The sequence below is a fragment of the Micrasema longulum genome, unplaced genomic scaffold (genome assembly GCF_059751315.1).
Source record: "Micrasema longulum isolate JH-2025_06_02 unplaced genomic scaffold, ASM5975131v1 h1tg001265l, whole genome shotgun sequence".
NCBI lineage: Eukaryota > Metazoa > Arthropoda > Insecta > Trichoptera > Brachycentridae > Micrasema > Micrasema longulum.
This window is the reverse complement of record NW_028278452.1, coordinates 73,010-89,805: the sequence shown is the minus strand read 5'-3', so window position 1 is coordinate 89,805 and position 16,796 is coordinate 73,010. Positions and strand designations below refer to the sequence as shown.

The 16,796-nt window shown below is 32.1% G+C and overlaps 1 protein-coding gene and 1 pseudogene across 2 annotated transcripts in view; one reads left to right on the top strand and one right to left on the bottom strand.

The window, feature by feature from the left end:
* The window catches only part of l(3)80Fj (lethal (3) 80Fj), a 30,980-nt gene continuing 14,184 nt past the window's right edge, over window positions 1–16,796 (top strand). The window contains exons 1-18 of the mRNA XM_088234679.1: window positions 1–38; window positions 115–217; window positions 320–515; window positions 769–949; window positions 2,051–2,203; window positions 3,047–3,299; window positions 3,518–3,696; window positions 4,295–4,498; window positions 6,674–6,835; window positions 7,119–7,281; window positions 8,782–9,108; window positions 9,863–10,056; window positions 11,128–11,306; window positions 11,666–11,879; window positions 13,680–13,906; window positions 14,521–14,900; window positions 16,345–16,487; window positions 16,580–16,716. Coding sequence (XP_088090805.1) covers window positions 24–38; window positions 115–217; window positions 320–515; window positions 769–949; window positions 2,051–2,203; window positions 3,047–3,299; window positions 3,518–3,696; window positions 4,295–4,498; window positions 6,674–6,835; window positions 7,119–7,281; window positions 8,782–9,108; window positions 9,863–10,056; window positions 11,128–11,306; window positions 11,666–11,879; window positions 13,680–13,906; window positions 14,521–14,900; window positions 16,345–16,487; window positions 16,580–16,716 — 3,410 coding nt within the window. The 5' untranslated portion in view covers window positions 1–23. The remainder of the gene's footprint in view (window positions 39–114; window positions 218–319; window positions 516–768; window positions 950–2,050; window positions 2,204–3,046; window positions 3,300–3,517; window positions 3,697–4,294; window positions 4,499–6,673; window positions 6,836–7,118; window positions 7,282–8,781; window positions 9,109–9,862; window positions 10,057–11,127; window positions 11,307–11,665; window positions 11,880–13,679; window positions 13,907–14,520; window positions 14,901–16,344; window positions 16,488–16,579; window positions 16,717–16,796) is intronic.
* On the bottom strand, window positions 4,353–5,728 carry LOC148276164 (putative galactose-1-phosphate uridylyltransferase pseudogene; annotated as a pseudogene). Its single transcript, XR_015823859.1, has one exon. The product of XR_015823859.1 is annotated as a putative galactose-1-phosphate uridylyltransferase pseudogene (transcript).

Here is a 16,796-nt window from a genome sequence, read left to right as displayed (position 1 = left end):
GCTTTCTATGGTTGTCAGAAAACATGGCAGAAGTTGAGGTATATTGTCACGTGTATTTAAAAAATATGTTTATATTATTCACCTGCACGTATAATTATTGTATTTATTTTTTAGCTTGCAAAGGCTTTCAAAGACCTGCCTATAAAAATTCAAACATCAAGTTTAAAAGAAAGACGGCAAGTATTACAGGTTGTCTGCGACGTGCTGTCAAATCCCGGTAGATTTTCTTTATATTTATATAAATATATATAATACAACTGCATTCATCTGTGTTACCTGTTTATCCCTATTTCTTATTAAATATATTTTATAATTACAGGTATCAATGAAAATATTATAAGAGGATTATGTCGAGCTATTCAGAGCACTCTTCAGCGGTATCGCGATGCGACTTCCCAGTCATTCGTGTTAAAATTAATAGAGAATTTAGTAAAGCAACACAGAGAATGGATGTTGAAACATTTTACTCCCGTTCTCGCGGATATCGCAGATCAACACAAAAATCTGGTTCCATCGTTAGTATTTATGTTTATATTTTCGAGATTATATTGAAGTTTTGTTTTGAGGTTATATCGGGTTTAAACACAAATTAATATTGTCTATTTAAGTAATTAAGTCTGTGGAAAAAAAATATTTCAGTAATGAATTACAATTAACTTTCAGTGACGAAGTTGATTATTTCTTCTTTCCGGAAAATTCTTTTAGCACGCATATTTTTTTGTAAAACTTTCACTTTTAATAGTTTTCTAATTCAATCATCTTTTTTAGGTCGAGTACAAGTCAAAGCAGTTTGTATGCATTGCGTTGGTCGTGTAGTCTCGTAGAAAATGGGATTTTTAACAATATGGATGACGCTAGTGTGCCATCATTGGTTTCTACGCAAGCACTTCTACTTTCTGCTGTTAATGCTCATGGGAAATTAAAGAAGAATCACAAAGCCTATTTTGCGGTAAGTCTGGGGGTACTTCATGGTAAATCTCCAGTCATCCGGATTAATAAGTGCCAGACATTATCCGGATATGCAAAAATCCAGATAATTGGACTAACCATTAAATTGAAGCAATATTCTGAAACAAAATGCAAAATTTACTCTAATTTCACTTTATTATTGCTTTTGAAATAATACAGCCAATTGGAATCTCATTAAAAACTTACGATAAAATTTCCATCAAAGTTAATTGCTTTGATGAAGAAACTCGTTTAACCTTTTTTATTTGTTATTATAACATCACCTTTATTTTTTATTTCCTGATAACGATACGAATATTTGGTAGAAAAAAACACAGATTTTGTAAAACAACTAGAAAGAAAGAGTGATGTCACAGGTTAAAATGAATTCCTTCAATCAAAAATTTAACAAGATTTGAGCATAAAAGTGTATACAATCCTCTATGAATGTATTGTTTCGGAAGGTCTAGATCAGGCATGGGCAACCTTTTCTAGGTTTGGGGCCAAATTATCATTCTGTCTCCGAGTCGGACCAAATTATTTATTAAACATAATAAAGTAATATTAAATAAAATAAAACACGATGCTACTTCTTATATTTATTTATATTTATATAATGAACGACATAATATTAACATTACAAACTGATTACAATATTTAGTGTGGAGATTGGCCTTGTACTTGAATTACGGACTATCAATTCGAGACAACAATTAGTGTTGGTATTGCTTAAGGATAATTGCATAATTTTTTTTAGATTTGCATCTGTTATCCTTGTTCGAATTTTTGATTAAGTTTGTTTTATCCTCGAAAAAAAAAAACAATTCACACGTATGTGTGCTGTCAAAAAGACAAATGATTTTTCTTATTTTTTTTATCTTTTAAAAGAATTATTTGTGATGCGCCCGTGTCATCTCCATTATTGAATCCCTCCCTGGAACTATTTATTTCTTTCTCTATTACTTCGCCGAGATGATTGAGGGCCAGACTAAATTGCTCGGCGGGCCGGTAGTTGCCCATATATGGTCTAGATTATATATTTTTTACCATGGTATCCCTATCTTGACTTGTTTAACCATTTGTTTTTATTATGTTTTAACAGCTTCATCACATGTGGCTTAAATTAGGAAATGACTGTGAAACACTCTGGCTAAAGACAGTAAGCGAGTCTGAAGGTCCCCAGGTTCCAATTATGGCTTCTGTGATCTACAGGCACAACAAAGAACTTAAGAAACCCCAAAACAATAATTTCAAGGTATGTAAATTGTATGATTAACTTTAAAACCAAATCTTTCTCTTGAAAATAATGACAAAGCTTGTAAGCATTAATTCAAACTGAACAAAATAATCAAGGAAAAATAAATGGAACGAATTCAGTCTTTTTTTTCTTCTATTTTCTTAAAGGTGTTTTCTTTCTGTTCTTATCAACTGCTGGCTCTAATTCTTTGTATAAAAATTGAGACCTGTCAACTCATTTATAATAATTCTCATAAAACAAATATGATTTTATTTTAAGATGTTTTTTGTTTAAATAAATATTAGTATTTTTTTATTTTCCCCAAATATTATAATTTTTCTCTAAATTCCCAGTAATTAGTAAGTCCAATGTTTTTTTATTATTTGTTAAAAGACTATTGAACTAAACCAAAAAAATACATTTTTATTTATCACATTATCGGCGCTATGATTTTTTTAAGTTATGAAATTACTTCGCGTGTGACATCTCAAGTTCTCTTCCCCTTCTTTTCAATGAGTTCTGCTAATTCGTCAGTTGACTTACCGTAAACCGAAATCACAACTCTCTTATCATTGGTTGATTCGTAAGAACTCGCGACATCATGCAAAGTAGTTAATTTTTATTAAAATCATTTTTATTATTTTTTTCATACATTTTCTAGCAACTTCGGCGTACAATTTAATGCTCTAATTTTTACAGCGCGTAATAATACATTTTTTATATCTAATTTTCCCTAAGGCTGAATTTCCTCATTATTAAATAACAACATACTTTGTAACAGTGTATTAACAAAACTGAATTTCATTGCAGTGAATTTTTAACTATCCACATGCATGGACTTAATAATTATGTTTTTTACAGGATAAAATTACAGATAATTTTATAAAAAGCCTTATTAGTGTAAAGACTAGACCAAATCCGATGCTTATTGAAGGCTGTCACGATTTTCTTAAAGAATTAACAAGTGATGAGTTCAAGACTCAAGTCCTACCAGCTTTACAAAAATCCATGCTTCGTAATCCAGAAATCATTATTGAAGCCATCAGTTATGTTGTTATGAATATGGATTGTGATTTGAACCCATTTGCTTTAGATATTACTAAAAATCTTATAGGTATGTATAAAAATATGATTTAATTAAATTTTGTTTAAAGTTCTTAATAAAATAATGAAAATCAATCAAAATCCTGGATGAGAATTTTTTTATTCCTAGTAAAATTAATATTTACATTTAATTTTCATAAACTGTAGGTACATAAATGTTTTTTTTAATATGAGAGTTTTAGTATCAATTTTTTTTTATTATTTAATTTTTAAGCTGTTTTATTTTAGGAAATTTACATTCAAAAGAGGAAGTAGTCAGATCAGAAGCTGCCAAAACATGTAATGTATTGGCCGCTAAACTATCTGAACCAGAACCCATTGCAGCGATTGTCAAACAGATATTCGACGTTTTCAATGGCTCAAATGGAAAACTGACCTTAGCAGAACATAAAGCTGGTGTTCTATTGGTAAGGCCTTAAAAATACATTTATTCCTTCCGTATGGCAGTAAAAATTAGTATATTTGGTCCACTACATTAATGTTGTTTATAATTTTTAGTAATACATAATATGAGGGTTGTATTTGCAAACCCGGCAAATCCATTTTTCTTTATTTTGAGCAAATCACAAAAAACTGACACAATAATAGCTTCAAATTTTTATTATAACCAGTTAATATTTTATATGTAACTAGTGATGAAATAATCATGATTATGTCAGAAACAATAGTGAAATAATTCATTTAATTTTGGAGATTGCCAACTTTGCAATACTCAAGTGGAGGTTTCCATGTTTGCAAAAGACCCAATAATTTGAAAGTCAGATTTTCACAAATAAAGCCTTGTGTTGAACTGACAATGTTTATAATTATTGTAAACAATTGTATTCTGAATGAGTTTCTATTCATATCTCACTTTTTTAAGATTTAGGATTTTGCTGTGTTTGCGTACGCTCATATACAATATTCCACTGTAGATTATCCATTGTTTATTATTTTAAAATATTTTTAGAATACAAAACTTATTTTGGTTCGGAGTAAGTTACTTAACCTTTTATTTGTTTTTAGGGAACTGGTCTTTTTAGCTGCAATGCTGTAGAATCTGGTAAAAAATACATGAAACTTTACAGTGAAGTATCAAAATATTTCTTCAAGGCTTTGGAAACTGAAAGTCACGAAAAGACACTGTGTTATTGTTTAGAAATGTTGACTCTTTGGAGTCGTAACAAAATCACTGGAGAACTGCCTGATTACATTGTGGAAGCGTTTAAGGTTTTCATTTTTACATGTTTTTATTAATCATAAAATTAATTAAGTACTTCACAATTCAGGTCAAGTAATATTTTTTTGCATAAATAAAAACAATTCTTACTCAAACAACAAACTTAATGGTGTAATGTACAGCTGGTAGAGCTCTTAAACAAGCAGCTGCCTGTTCTGGAGTTAGGTCTCGCTGAGCTTGTGCAAGTAACTCGTATCCTACGTAGAACTTTCGTACATTAGCTGATCTTAATAGGGGAGGAAGGTATATAGCGTGAAGTAGCCAGTGGGGGGACGAGTCTGCGTTCATTGGGCCTGTCGGAGCACCGTGCCAACCCATGCTATAAGGAAAGCTGCAAACAAACAGATTGTCATACCTAGTTGTTAATTCCTTCATTATATGAGCTAGTGTTACTTTCTTCCCATCACTGAGATCTGTTAATCTGCGAGGAGAGTGGCCTATCGGCAAAATCATTGTCTCAAAAGGCCACACGGCCCAGTACGGTACCACAGCTAACCAATCTTCGTTTAAACAGACTATTCTCTCCTTTGCATTTAACTCTCTTGTTACATAATCCTCTAGTAGGTTTCTACTGTATTTTTTGAAATATTCCATCATGCATTTCTCCTTAACTCTTGGTTCATTTGGAAGATAAGATGATGCCCATATTTGACAGTGCGGATGAGGATTGGAGCACCCCATACTGGCCCCTTTGTTCTCAAAAATTTGAACCCATATAAAACTTCGGCCTAAATCACGAAGCTGATTTTCCCATTCATCTATTATTGCCTTGATATCTTGAATTGTCATAAGTGGAACAGTCATATTAGAATTAGGATGGAAGCACATCACTCTACATGTTCCGCTGGCTGACGCAACTCGAAACAAAGGATCTTGCGATTCTGGAGGGTCCGGAATATCAGCCAAAAGTGCGGGAAAATCATTTTGAAAAACGAAAATAGAACTATATATTGGATTGACTTGTCCACTTCCTCGAACGACTCCAGGAAGTAGAGGATTATTATAATTATCTTCACTTGATTTAGTATTTTCTATCGGTTCAAGTTGTCCTGACCACGGTCTAAGTGTGCGGTGTGGAGAAACGAGTAGCCACTCGTCCTTTAAAGGATTGTACCGAATGTGCTGATGCTCAGCCGCATCAAATTTTTCCATTTCCAACTGATACGAAAACCTCAGTGCTGTTGCTTTTAAATGATAATTTTATTACACCATAAAAATATCTTCTTTAAGAACGTGACGGGGAACTAAAATATTTTGTTTGAAAAATGATATGCAATATAATAAATCATATGAGACAAGGATAACGGTCAACAATACAAATGTAATTTTATCAATTTCCACTTTTTATGCGGTATTTCATCATCGTCATATCGTCATTCATCATATACATAATCGTAAAAATGTGTATTATTATAATCTATGTCAATTTTGCATTTCTAAGCTATTACTTATTTCATAACTGTTTTTCGTAGTTTATTACATTTGCGGTTAATTTTATTTGAATATGGATAGCAATATTTTTTAAGCATTGGTCATAGATGTCATGGTTTTAAAAGGTTTTTATTTAATGGGGATCTCCACATCATAAATCACAAACGTTTTTACTCTATAATACATACATCATTTCAATTTTACTCAAATCATTAATTGTTTTGAGTAATGAATAATAACACAATAATCACTTTGACAATGCGGTAGATAGTAGTTTCCAAATAATAATTAATGACCAAATATAATTATTTTTCACTTACGATATATGTAATGTATTTACATTAGAAATAACTATACTTTTAATATAAAAATCAAAAACTGATTTAAGTCTACTGAACACTTTATTTTCACAATATAAAAATAAAAATTTATGTGACAATTTATTTATTTATTTTATTTATTAATTCTTTTCCATTGTTTCAATTGTTTGTTGTTCGGGCATTTTCAAACGATTTTAATCTTCAAATTCGTTTGAAAATACCGTATCAAGGCGAAACAGTTGTCACAGAATTTTTTGTTTTTATATTGTAAAAATAAAATAAAGTGTTCAGTAGACTCAAATCAGCGTTTGATTTTTATATTAAAGGTATGAATATGGAGTTCTACAAAATAAACGCCAAATAAATCAATTAATTGGAAATAACTCTTTAAATAATTTTGGATTCTACTTACAGAAAGGCATTAATCTAAAATCATCCACTCAATTGGTGAAAATAAGTTATCTTCAATGGTTCGGACAATGCTTGAATAAGACAACCGTCTCTACCAAAGACAAAGATGCTCTTATTCCAATTCTGATTAAAATTGTCGAAAAGGCTATTCAACAACCACTACAGGTAAAATAACAAGTCCACTACTCAGTTGCACGAACTCAATATCTTTTAGTATCAAATTATTGTCTGTTCCCAAAAGTGAAATTTTATTAAATGATAATCTTGATTTAGGGATACCAATCTTGTATTTGAAGTAAATTAGTACAGGTTATTAATCTCCAATTTATTTAGAATTTAGAACTGACTGAGGATAACAAAGTTTTGTGCAATTTAGTATTTGTTTAATCAGTTGATTTAAATTTGATGTCAATCCTCGTGTAAAAAAACAATTGAATTTTTGTTGTAGAATACTGTTGTAAGTGAAGGAGCGGGTGCTGCATACATAATGCTCAAATTTGATGATAAGAAAGAACTGCCGACCAAGTACGCTGCTATATGGAATGCTATTACTTCAAAGGAAAAACAAGTGTTTCTGCAAGATAAATTTATCTCGAGTGCAACAGATGATGGTAACTGCTTCTTTTATTACTCTTTCTGTTAGCGAGCAGCAATGAGGATTTTGCAAAAAATATTCTCTAGAATGTATGATGTAAGAGCAAATTGGTGATGAACAAAAGTAAGTCAAAAGTGGTGGTAGTTGAGAGGGGAAGTGAGGTTACTAACTGCATAATAAATGTAAACAACTAATGTCTCGAACGAGTAGAAGAGTTTTTGTATCTGGGAAGCATGTTTTCAAGAGATGGAAAAGTAGAAAAACATGTTGAAAGGAGAGTGAATGCGGGCAACAAAATGAACAGCGCACTAAGCACAGTAATTGCTAATAAAATATGTCAATCAAAGCTAAACTGGCACTGCACAACGGAGTTTTAGTCCCAACAATTATGTATGGAAGTGAAACATGGAACTGGCAGAGGAAGGATGAAAGCAGAGTGAACGCAGTTGAAATGCGATCTCTTAGATGAATGTTTGGAAATCAATATATGACAGGGTTAAGAATGATAAAATCAGGCGAGAGTGTAAATCTGAGTCAAGTATTGATAAGATTAAGAAAGGGTATCTGAGATGGTTTGGTCATGTAGAACGAATGGACGACGAGAAAATGGTAAAACAAGTATATATTGCAAAAATGAACGGTAAAATGTCTTCCTTGGATGAGGACGACCAAGGAAGACGTAGCATGATCAGATAAACCAAAATCTTAAGTCTGGTCATGTCAAAAGCAGACAGAACTGAAGGGCATGTATGACAAGATGTATGAATGTGGATGAAGCTAGGAATATATGCTAGGATAGACAGCGGTCCATTCTCCGTAGGGGTAGGCAGAGAAATGGGTGATGGTAGTAGTAAAAATATGATATGGTTTCAATTTAATATTGGATTCACTTTTATTAATGAAAGCAATCAGTCAAATATTACCCTTTTTGAGTAATATTTGCGATTTTTTTCATGAAATTATTACAACTCTATTACTTAATTCCAGACAACAAAAAAATGTGACACGTTATATGAATTTACATTAAATATACATCAAACTCCTATCTAATTGAGAAATATTTAAAACATTTTTGTTTTCAAGAAATATATTAATGAAAAAAAATGGTCCACCCCACAAATTGGATTTCCATTTAAAGGCCGTGGGTGGCCAACTAGGGTCCGCAGAGCCGGATCATAACTATGAACAAACATTTTTACGTTAAGTGTACCTAAAACCACCAAATGTGGATTTTTTTTCAAATGGTAACTCAAATCTAGTATGCTTCGAATAATGACAAAAATAGGTTGTGTGACCCGGCGTGAAATTTATTTTTAAAAATTTGGCCTGGCTGCTGAAAAGGTTGGCCACGTCTGATTAAACATAGGGATTTTCGACTTGATGAAAATGGCCCCAAAATTAAAATATTTTCTTAAATCATATGAAAATGTATATATGTTGTCTATTATTAGCTGTAATTAACCTATAAGACTCCCTGTCATAGACAAATAAACAACTTTTGTATAATTGTTTTCAGTGCTAACGACAATTGTTTACATGTGCCAAGAAGTTCTCGAGAAATACCGCAGTGAGCTGGACAACAAGTGTGAGTCGGTATCTCGAGCTCTCGTCTCTTGTCTCCTGTGCCCCAGTAACAGTGTGAGGACTGCAGCCCTGGAAGGACTTGACGCCCTTCTCGGGGCCGCCCCGTTAGCCAGATCACTCCTCGCTCAGCTACCAAAGTGTCTGGATAACATAAAACCATCTCAGCTCAATAATGGTACCGACGGTGGACACGAGGCTTCATCCGATGTTTTGGGAAAAGCGATTGTAAAGACTGTAACTGCTGTTTGTTCTCACAGGGGTAAGATAATTTTTAAAGTATTATTTTACAAATACTGGATAATAAACAAAACTTTCCTGGTAAAAATATGACAAAATTATGATTTTAAATCAAATTCAATTTTTCTTGGTTTGATACTCAAATATAATTTTGACCCCGCTGATATTCCAATACAAAGTTTAATTTATGATAAAACAAAAAATAAATAAAATTAAATTCTTTCTAATTCAATTGTGATACTAAAATAATTCACTAAAGTAAATAAAAACAGTTTCTATGATTTACTAAAGTATTTTTCAACATGCAACTTTAACAAAATAATATGTACATAAGATTCAAGTTTGCGGCCCCTGTGGTACTGTGGTTAAAATGCTTTTCTCAAACATGAGGGTTTCAAATTGGATTCCCGATCGCTTGTAAATGTCTGTTGTGATACAAAATAAGTCATCAATAATATTTTTGCTATATTATGTACAAATGTTTGTACACAAGAACTGGATTTTATGTCAATAGATATTATAACAGAAATTGATAATATTTTAGAGATGGAAGTATGGAAATCTAGGCATTACAGGGCTTATGACCTTGGCTGGTTGAAGTGATCACTTTAAACATTGTGTAACATTCACCATTCTGTTTATGTTTAAACATCCATGTTTTTTAAATTCTTCTAGTAATTGAAAAAATAACAAAAAAAGATTAATACATAGTATTAATAATAGATATAAAAAGCACTGAAATTTCATTTTTTTACCAATTGCATATAATGTTTTAGAGTACTCTCTCGAAGATCGCCAACTATTGGGAGTCGATGCTCTCGTCTCCTGCCATCATCCGCTGGTTATGTCTTGCGATCGCACCGCTTGGCTAAAGATCCTGAAATCTCTGGACTTGCAACCTCGCCAGCTCATCAGCCTGTATTCTAACAACATAAAGAACAGTTTCATTGCCGGTTTCCAGTGCAACGACGTAAGAACAATTACTCAACCTTTTCTTGAGTACTGCCCCAACCGTGGGGCCATAAAATTTCAGTTAAATAGCGTATATATACCTATGTATCAGTTAAATATTTCAGTTAACAAGCCCAGACGGTTGGCACGCTGTACTTATTTAATTTTTATTCCCAGATTTTTTTTTTTTATTGAAATTTTTTTCACATAAGCATTCTTCTAAACATTTTTTTTTAAATTCCCCCCAAACTGCAAAAGCAGTTTTTTTGCAGGGATTTCTCTCTAAACATTTTGGTAACACAATATAATAATGTTTACTTATGTAATTGTAGTATTTTATAATAGTAAGATGTATTTTATAATATAAAAAATCTTAAATATATCAATAAAATAAAAGTTTAAAAAATTTAAATACAAGTAAATCAAGTCTTTTTTGATAACGAAATATAAAAAAAAAAAATAAACAAACACTTTTTTGAAACAGATTATGTCAAGATTTGGACATTCAATGACATCTATATAGAAAAATCATCGATACTCTAGTTTTTCATTTTACTGACTGATTTAAAATAATTTTAAAATGTCATGTGGTCTTATCGTCACTTTGAAAAATATTTTTTTTTTTTATTGAAAATAACTCGCTCTTCAGAGCACAACTTTTTCTTTACCTATCATGAGGTTAATTATAATGATTTTTTGTTATTTTGGAGAATTGTATATGTATTTTTGCATTGAATTGTATATCTATTCTCTGCTTCGTTGTCTAATGGTCAGTGCATTTACCTACTGTGCAAGAGATCTCGGGATCAATTCCCGACATGGTCGACATTAAATGTTTATTTAAAATGTGCATAATTTCATGATCCATAAACTGGTAGGTACCAGAGGCATAAGACTTACCTTATACTTTTTGGAAGAGCATTAAAAATCTTACAGTGTGTCGAAGTGTGTGTTGGCCATACTCTATTTTCATTTTTGGTACCGATTGTAAGATGTTAGTTGTTGCTCGGATTATTATTCTGTTTATTGTTATTTTATTCTCATTGTACCGTTCATTATATATTTTAGTTTAATTTTTATTAATTTACAGAGTCATAGTAATGTTATATCAACACTGGTATCACAGAACCCAGAAGTTATCTTACCCAGCCTGATGTCATATATCAGCGAGACTTTGGAAGATCCAGAACTACTAAAAATCACAAGAGATGAATACTTTACCTACCTCACTCCTGAGGGAGAGTTGTATGATAAAAGTGTCATTCCCGGGTAAGTCTTTTTTTTCTATTCTCAAAATTCAAATATGATCGATTTTGGTCAAAATTCAAATATGATGAAATCAGTAGTAGGGACTGACACGAAGAGGATGAATCACTGTGGTATTTTTCCGGAGCTAAAATTCCCTCTCAGTGGAGAGCAGTGGCTCTCCTGCTACGCCGAGAGTTGATGTTTGCGTTTTGAAGTCTATAGCATTAATTATGATGTTGAAAATATTTAAAGTGGTAATAGAAAGATTGTTGCACATGTTATAAACCTACTGTGAAGAACAAAATTATGACCCTAATAATAAACACTAATCGTGTCAACGTGACTTTATATTTTCAATACATGTAAGTTTATTTTTGTAGGAACGAAGAAAATACCGAGATGAACATGAAAAGAGAAAGTAAAGCGTATTCATTTAAGGATCAACAAGAAGAACTTCAACTTCGTAGAGAACTGGAAGAAAGAAAAAGGTTGGAAGGAAAGAATAAGGCACCCAAGGAACTCTCTGCCAAACAAAAAGAAGCCATCAAGATTCAGACAAATAAAGAAAATCTCATCAGACGAAAACTTACTTTGGTGAGTACATCTTTTTTAAAATTGACTGATATCTCAACAGAGGTGTAGGATTTTGTTTGTTGTTGTTGTTACGGGAGCTTTTACACCAGTTTGATAAGACAGAAGAAACTATGTTGATGCTCGATGTGTATTTACTATAATAATAATATAATACAGGACAGCGTGAACTGAATCTAACTGGATGACGCGACTAGGTGAATATAACTGAACTATGTTACCACACTCTGTAATCCTTTTGTTCTTGATATCTCTGGCGGAGATGAAGTTGATGCACTCAAGAGCGTTGCACTGGATTTGTCATCCGATTTCATTATTAAGAATGAATGTCCTGTGTGTTGGTTGGTTGGTTGATCTTGCAGAATGTAATGTATCATGTTAAACAGAAAATGGTAATTTGCTTTATTCGGTCTATGCTCTAGATTTATGGTAAAATAATTTGGCGCGTGTGTGTGTCATTGATCTATGGGTGTTTTACCCGCAGAGGTGAATGAATCATTATTGAAATACATCTCAACTGCAATTATGAGATTAGGGAATGTCAAAGTAGGCATTAATGGGGCTTATGACTTGTTTTTTAAAATGATTTATTGACAAAATAATGCATTCCAAATATTTCAATGTCAAGGCCATTTTCTTTTAAAATACAATTCCACCAAGAAATGTAGAGAAACTCAATACATTTTTTTTTTTACTTGTCAGTAACCGTGTTGAAAAATAGGAAACAAGTTTTAGTACATGGACCCACAACCCATCCAGTTGGCTGGTCTAAGTGATCACTTTACACATTGTGTAACGTTCACCATTCTGCCCAATTTTTGTGACTTCCACATCTCCCCATTTTTCGAATGAGGTATATAGTAAAATGATGAGCATGTATGAACTTTATTTTGATATTTCATATAAGTGATATCTGTTGATTTTTTTGGTGAACAGCTTTAAAAAGAAATTAAATTAAAGGATTTGAATTTTCACCATTCTTTGTCCATATTTTGTTACCACGATCTATTCATATATATTATATTACAATATAAAACTTTTATTATGGTTATAAACCTGTAAATTTAGGTAGCTTAAAATGAATTTTATTATGTATGTAAATAAAGCTGAATATTCATTGCAGAATTTTATATGCAGGTTGGTAGATAATATTGAATACTTTTGCAGATTGACAGATACGTAGAAATACAATTTGATTTTTTTTTTGTATTTTGAATATTATTTATTTATTATATATACGGTCTAAGCCAATTACAACAGTTTCATGGAGAAACATAAATACAAGAAACTGAACAAAAAGAACATAAACTAACATAAAACCAGCTATTGACAGGTCATAAGCCCTGTAGATGCCTTGACTTCTATATTACCTTATCTTAAATGTTCTTCATCTCTGTTGTAATATGTTAATATAAACAGCTCCCCGGGGAGTTGAATCCAGTCCTTGTCTACAAAAATTTGGACAAACTCAAAACATTGTTAATTAATATTGTGTTGAAAAAGAAGACAATCATTATTGCCTGTTTACATAAGTTTTGTCTGTTTTTTCCAAATTTAAAAATGAGCACCAAAAGTTTAAAAAAATGGTAAGGTCAAGGTCATATACATCAATCTCTTAAATATTTTAGAAAAAAAAAATTAACAATCCCTTAAAAAAAACAATATGGTGTTGTAAGCTAAGCGATGATACAATCAAATATAAAATGAGAAAAAAATATTCTGCCTACAATCGAACCTTCCATCTCTTAATTTTTATGAAGTAGAAAAGCCAAAACCTTCATTGCACTACATATTTATTTTTAGCTGGAGGAACGTCTGCGCTGCGTCGACAGCTTGGTTAGGGCAGCAGCCGCAGGGGACTCCCGCTCCCTGGGCTCGCATGCCGCCACACTGATGCGGTGCCTGCTGGGCGCGCTGCGTTCCCCCCTGGCTGCCCCCCGCACGGCTGACCTCGTAATCCACCTACAGGCGGCGTTCTGGCCCGATGATGTCATCATGATCGGCGAAACCGTCGCAAGAGTTACGCTGAGGTTTGCCCAAGCATATTTTAGACTATCGTAACAAAAAAAACCTTTGCGGGTCGCCTTTCCTTAGCTGGTCCTTTTATTTGGCGCCAAACGTTCGCCAATTAAATTATCATTCATTACATTCAGTTATTAACATCAATTTTTAGATAGTGACTTTCACATATTTTATTTTCATCAATCGGTACTTACTTTCACTTTCTGAAAAACAACTTTAGATTCGTGAATATTGTTAGGGTAGTGTTTTATCATAATAACATAAGATATTACTTATGTGTTGTTTTGTATTTAGTCACAAAACATTAAATCTTGTGTTCATGAACCTGTTAAAATCAGGGGTTAAAACCTAATTATGTCATTCTAAATTTTATGATTTCAATTTGTTTCGTATATTATTTTTTCTCTTGTAAAACGAGTTTTTAACTCATGCTGTTACAAATGTCTTGTGTTTATAAATTGAATAAATAAATTCTAGTACTAAACCATTTATCATGATTTCTGTTAGTACACTGTCTTAGTTGGATAATGAATTATAATTTTTGTCAAAATGCCACAGCGGTAAAACATAGATACATAAACTTGTTTTCTTTTTTTTTATCCAAATATAATTTTTATCTTAGATTGTACAAACCACAATGTGATCTGGATCCAAATTGGGAAGAAGAAAACTTGAAAGACGCGGTGTCTCGAACCATAGAGCTTCTGTATTGGAGAACCGTGTTCAGAAAGAAATATTGCGACTCACAGATAGGGAACGATTATCGCGGAATGCATCGAAGTTACACCCTGAACGCTCCGGCATTCTGTTACTGCTTCAATCTCTTGAGACTCGGTCTGACTTCCTCGTTTGCCAAGAGCGACGAACAGATGGTTACCCGAGGACTAGAAATAATCTCCCATCAGACCCGGTTACGTGATGAGGGTGTCGTACATAATGACCTGAATAACCCAGGATTACTGCCCATTCAGCAGATGTTCCAACTCCTTCTGGAAGTTATAAGTAAGTCAACTGCGCATTATATTTATCAACCGTGGAAAGCCTATTTGACTAATATATATCCACATTAGTCAAATAGCCTTTCCACCGTTGGTATTATTAGTATATTTCACTTGTGGAAAGAATTAGATTAGGTTAGGTTAGGTTAAAATGGAATTTATGGTACAGTAGAATTCATGGTACAAAAAAACCCCCTTTTTACGTTTTTTAAGAGAGCAACAAAAAAAATGTGAATCTGAGGAAGAAACAGTGAGGAAATGAAAAATGTATGGAAAAAATTTGATTACATAAAAAAATTATGTACTTGACTCTAGTGTAAATATGCTGTCAGAAAAATTGTAAAAACTGTCATAATTGAGGATTATGAATATTTTTACCTATTTTCAATGATTTCATTAAAAATATTAAATATTTTTCCATGTTATGTACATACTTAAATTTAAAAACACGAAAATAAAAAAATTAATTTGCATAAAATACATACAATAATTTTAATGGTATCACTTTTTTATTACGGCACCACAGAATTTAAATTCTCATCAGCATTGGCAACCCTACCGATTGTTTGGTAGATCTGCCGATTTTGGGTAAAATCTCCCAAATTTTATCAAAATTTTACTGATTTTCAAACATATTTTTTTTTTCTATTTATTTGTCCCCAATATAGGCAATCCACTTATAAATTAATAAACAAAATTCTCACTTTTTTCTGTTTGCTCAGAAAGCTACTTTTTCTGCAATCTGTTTATTATTTTGAATCCTTTGGTCGTACATAATACGTACGTTGATTGGTTAGTATTGGTAAATGATGATTCCCGGTTATTATCAAAGTTGATGAATTAAAATGATGTCATTTCTCTTCATAATTTATATTTTATTAAATGGAATGTCAGCAGATCACTTAATAATAACATTATTACTGAGTAAAACTGCTCAAATTTAGTAACCTTTTTCAGCAATTAGTAGTTATTATTTCATTAAGCTTAAAATTACGACAAACGTAAAAAATTACATAAATGGTTGTGATCTCACTGGAAATCGAATCCAGAACTCAGAAAAGGGTAAGGAAATAAACTGCACAAAAATTTTCACAGACCTGCGACGCATTTTTGCCTTTCAGAAAGTAAAACTTCAAAATACCACAAATTTCTTCGCTAGAAACATTCATTTTCAAAATGGAATAACTTTTACATGATTGATCAAAACGAAACTTTATTTTCATTAAAAATATTCTTTGAAATGTCACCTTTCCAATGCGAGCCTATTTGTCAAAATCGGTACATTGTTGCCAGAGCAAATTAAGTTCAACCCCATCTTGCGACGAAATTCGAAACTACATTTTTAACAACCTATTATTATAATTAATCGATTTATGCATGTAAAGATATTATTTAAGCAGCACCACGATGTCTACATAGTATTTTTTTATTTAATATTTTTTATTCAGGCAGAAACAAGGGAAAACTGCAGTCTCAATGTTGTGCTACACTTCTCGAAGTAGCTAGAGCTGTTTGCGGGGATGAGGGATGTGGTCGGGCATCATCTTCTGAGATAGATTGCCTTCTTTCTGGATTACAAAATCCTTCCGAGGTTCGAGACTACTAGTCATTCTTATTTATACCATTTATATTACATTATTTTAATTAGTTGGATGTAAAAATTAAAGTAAAACATGTTTTCAGGTGGTACGAGAGGCATCATTACATGCACTGACATGTCTTGTGAATACTTTCCCTACGCTGAAAGACGATTTGCAGCAGGCGCTATTACTTACTAAACGTCTTTGGATTGCCAAATTTGATGTGTCTGAAAAAAATCGGTGAGTTTAATATTTATTTCTGTTATTCACTCTTTAACTAATTTGTTAATATAATTTTAAATACTTAGTACACCTGTTAT